We start from the raw sequence: 4,255 nt of genomic DNA on the forward strand, positions 1-4,255 counted from the left end.
GGGTCTCGGGTCAAGTTGGTAAAGAATAATTTTTCCATACAATTTTCACTTATATTACAAAAAATCAGAATTAGGTTAAGGATTTTTTAAATACTAAATCGTTTATTTATTCTAACCCCATATATTTCTAAGATTGCAGAATTGTGTTGAATTTACAAGCTAATAATAAATTAGAAGTTAAATGTTATGCATCCACATTTATAGAATAAATCTGGAGATTATATATAATATGCAGTCACAAAATCATCTCATTTGGTTAGCATGATGTTACACTTAGATTATAACATAATAAATTACTTTGTCATATGCTCTTTAAACCATGCATACATTATATAAAGAAATCTCACCTTACTAACAGAAGAATCTGGAATACAAAGACCATTTTTCTCTTCTCGACCAACTGTTGCTCCAGTACATGTTACCATCAAAAGGCTTCCTTCGAGTAAATTTTCTGAGTTAACTACTATTAGTCGTATACAAGGTGGCAATGAATCACACTGTTCTAAATTGAATGAAACATAATTTATTATTAATATTTTATTACACAATCTTCAATTTTCACAGAATATTTGCACTGACTATATTTTATAAATTACTTACACTTTTTTATAATGGTTATATTTTATCTTGCATAAAAGCATTTTTTCAAACTATCGTACTAATACTGAAAAAAAAAAATCTTGACAGAGGTACAGTTATATCCTAAATTTATGAATATAGTCTTTTTCAAGATGTAGGTCTACATTCCAGGACGACTATAGCAGTAAGATGTAAACATAGTTATTAAGCCACCTCAAATCTGTGAGTACAGCATGAGAGGTGAATAAATAAATAAAAAAAAACAATTAAGATTTTCGATGTTGGAATAATCTCTCACATAAAATCACTGCTGTTCAAGCTCCTCTTGTGAGAATTTGACTTTAACTGACCTACAGAGTTCCAGATATAATTATATTTTTGAAGTAAAGAACTTAAAAACAGGACTCAAAACATACCAGAAAGTTTCCTTACTGATTGAGCAAATTTTTCAGCAAAATTAGTCCTGTATACTGAACTTGTGTTTTCTTCAGTTATCATTAAAACATAAGCTCTCTCTCTCTTAATTTTTTTTATTCTCAACAGAAAGAGCAGATCCATTTTTGATATAAAATAAAAGTTAATATTCAAACCATAAATCATAAAAAAATTGTAGATGGTAAAGAAGTTAGTGTTCAAATTTCATCCCAACAGTGAGATTATAATAAAAGTTTAAAATAATATTGATTATTCTTCTTTAACATAGTCTTTAACAAGTTATTTCATCTTTTAAAAATGTTGAATTTAACTATCACTGCAACAGAAGAAAAAAAAGCTTCCCAATCAACATATTTATTTTTAATTGAATAATAAAGTAGGAACTTTAAAATCTGATAGTTTGCAATAACTCACCCTCATCCTCAGAAACAGATTTAGTTATATCACTTTCAGTCTCTGAGTTTTCTGAACCCGATAACTCAGAATTTGTGTCTTCAAGCTCCCCCTCTTCTATTGAACTACTACTGCTTGAATCTCCTGATCCCACCATCTTTGTATCATCATTTATTTCTTTTCTTGCAATGTTTGCATCCCCTTGCTCAAGTTTTGGATTTTTTCCCTGAGTTTTAAGCTAGAAAACAAGATATAATGAAAGGTAATTACCTATTACTGTCTCCTTCATACAGTGAACGGTTAATGAAGACAGGGCAGAGGTGATTTCTGATACTTCATCACACTATAAAAAGTTGAAAAACATGAGCTTATCTTCTATTTTCTTTTAAACAAAAGGCTGAAAGTACTGACAAGTCCTTAGTACATAACCCTTTCTTGCTCTCCGAACACTGGTAACTTCTCTAAGTTATTTTTGTCTGCCATAATAACTCTGCCACTTGTACAATTCACACAAATGTGCTTTAAGCAGAAGTAAGATTCTTTAAAATTATGATTATTATCTTCCATAGATCAAATGAAAAATCATAAGTATTTACTTATCTTTACCTCGATGCTTCTTAGAATTTTGCCTTCTTTTTAGTTAATCAGCTTAAATATAAGCTTTTCTTCTAAGGCTGTTTTTCACAATTTAATAATATTTCTCATACAATTGTACACAATATATATGACAACTTTGAATTCTCAGTTCAATAAAACTACAAAGACTTGCAAAGATTCGTGTTTTCATGTCCAGCTGTACAAACCTAATTGTTACCTAAAAAAAAATTAAGAAGAATTTTACTTAAAAACATCTGATGTCAATTTTAATAACGTTTCCTTTGTGCTTTTAAATTTACTGGAGATCAGGGTTTTTTACAACTTATTTAACTGTGATTTAATTCTACCTCTATTTCTCAAAGTGACAGAACTAAACAATGTCACTGTCAGTTTGGAATCACATTAATACTAAAGGGTGTAACATTTGTTATAAATTTTGAGCTTTTTTAAGTTTTGGATGAAAAGGTTTACCTGAATTTGTCATTTTATGACTCATTTTTATTAGTCTAATTTATAAGCAACAGTTAATTATTATTATTTTAGTATAAGTTATACATGCCTAACCCATCCCAAAATCATGATTGAATGTGGGCAACCAGTACATCATTTCTCAAAATACCCATATTGATGTAACAAATTAAAATTCATAAATATTCTCTAACAAATAACATGTTAAATCATGTATAAAGCACTTTTCTGCTTCTCACACATGACAGCATTTTAACAGGTATCAGCAGTTATTATATAAAATGTTTTTCCTGATGAGGTTTCTCTTGAAATTATGATAAAAATGTTAAGAACAATTGTACAACCTCTCATGATGCATATGGTTATTACAATAACTAATTAATCTTACATACTAGTCAACTAAAGAAACTCAAAAACCTGAGCATTTTAGGAAAAGTGATCTTACTTACTTCATTGAGGATGAAGACAAAAATACACATGTATACAATAGCAACTGCAAAGTTCTTTGAGAAATAATCTAATCCACACTCTGATTAAAGATTTTACAAATAAATGTCATCTTATCTTTTCTGTAATGCAATTCATTCGCATTACATGAATTCTGCTCTACTATTACTTTATTTAAGAGTATTATGCAAAATTTTATGAAGAAAAATAACACAAAACACATCCCAATCTTGTTGTGAATAACAGAGTCAATACTTTTGCCAATTAAATGTATTTAATAACATCTGTGACTACATTTTTAGTTATGGGCCAAAGCGACAGTCATAGTGAAAACTTTCCAAGTAAAATCTGGAAAATTGCCAATCAAAACATTAATGATATTTTAATTTTATCACAATATTTACTGCAGTCATAGAGGCAAAACTACAAGTATCATGCAGTAAATGTAATAACATGGACACCTTGTATCTTTACATTGTACTGTTAGTGATGTACTTAAGCATCAGTACGATATTAAATGATTACCAAATTAGATACTGTATGGCTCTATATGTACTTTAATCTAAATAAAATAGTGTGAGACACACTATTATGAAAAATTTTCAAAGCTCAAACTTACAGAATAAACATTTAAGTAACAAAATGTTTGTCCAGTATTTGAATTAATAGTTTTTGTTGCCAATAATTTTATCAGAGAAAAGCTATCAAAAAAAGATGTCTTGCCTACGTATAAACTGGTTACAACAAAAGAGGGTGGGGTTATCATTTATTTGAGGTGATAGTTTATTTAAATTAGTTTATTTTCATTACAATTAGAAATATAATCAGTCAACATCCATCCTCTGACATTTAGCATATTAAAGGCCACATCACGTAAGAGAAATGTAGTACTAATTTAATTTGAAACAAAGTTGGTAAACATGCTATGGAAAAATGTTTTCTCAATATTGGTCACTGCTGGATCATTCATATATACTTATACAGTATAAAGTAAATGACTGAACCAGTGTTTGCATTTATAACACATGGAATGTTTCTTGCAGTGAGGAATGTGATAGTGTTTTTTGTTGATTATAAGAGTTTTACTGCCTGTTGAGTGCTAAATAAATAACAAATATTGGAAAAGTCAATGTAATTCACATTGAGTGTAAACAGATCTTATTTATTTAAACATGACAAATATCAAACACTAGCCATTTACAAAATATCATGCAATAACTGCTCAGAATTCTACATCAGAGAAACAGGAAGAAAATTGTAAACCAGATTCACAGAACACAATAAAAACTAGTTACATGTTTTCCACCATTGCAACTCAAACAAAAACATAGTATAT

The 4,255-nt window shown here is 28.8% G+C and overlaps 1 protein-coding gene across 7 annotated transcripts in view; it reads right to left on the reverse strand.

Moving 5' to 3' along the window:
- LOC106464640 (angiogenic factor with G patch and FHA domains 1-like) overlaps positions 1-4,255 on the reverse strand; it is a 44,917-nt gene that overhangs the window by 27,854 nt on the left and 12,808 nt on the right. For 4 of the 7 annotated variants that reach the window (XR_002611893.1, XM_022392882.1, XM_022392877.1 and 1 more), the window contains exons 6-7: positions 1,429-1,645; positions 423-502 (exon numbers count right to left, since the gene is read on the reverse strand). Coding sequence is in view for 6 of the 7 variants with exons in the window: in XM_022392882.1 (XP_022248590.1) it covers positions 423-502; positions 1,429-1,645 (297 nt within the window). In the remaining variant the exon portion in view is untranslated. Of the gene's footprint in view, positions 1-347; positions 503-1,428; positions 1,646-1,677; positions 1,751-4,255 lie in introns of all 7 variants that reach the window. The other 3 variants (XM_022392900.1, XM_022392908.1, XM_022392880.1) reach the window with 3 other exon arrangements.

This window comes from Limulus polyphemus, unplaced genomic scaffold, assembly GCF_000517525.1.
Source record: "Limulus polyphemus unplaced genomic scaffold, Limulus_polyphemus-2.1.2 Scaffold62, whole genome shotgun sequence".
NCBI lineage: Eukaryota > Metazoa > Arthropoda > Merostomata > Xiphosura > Limulidae > Limulus > Limulus polyphemus.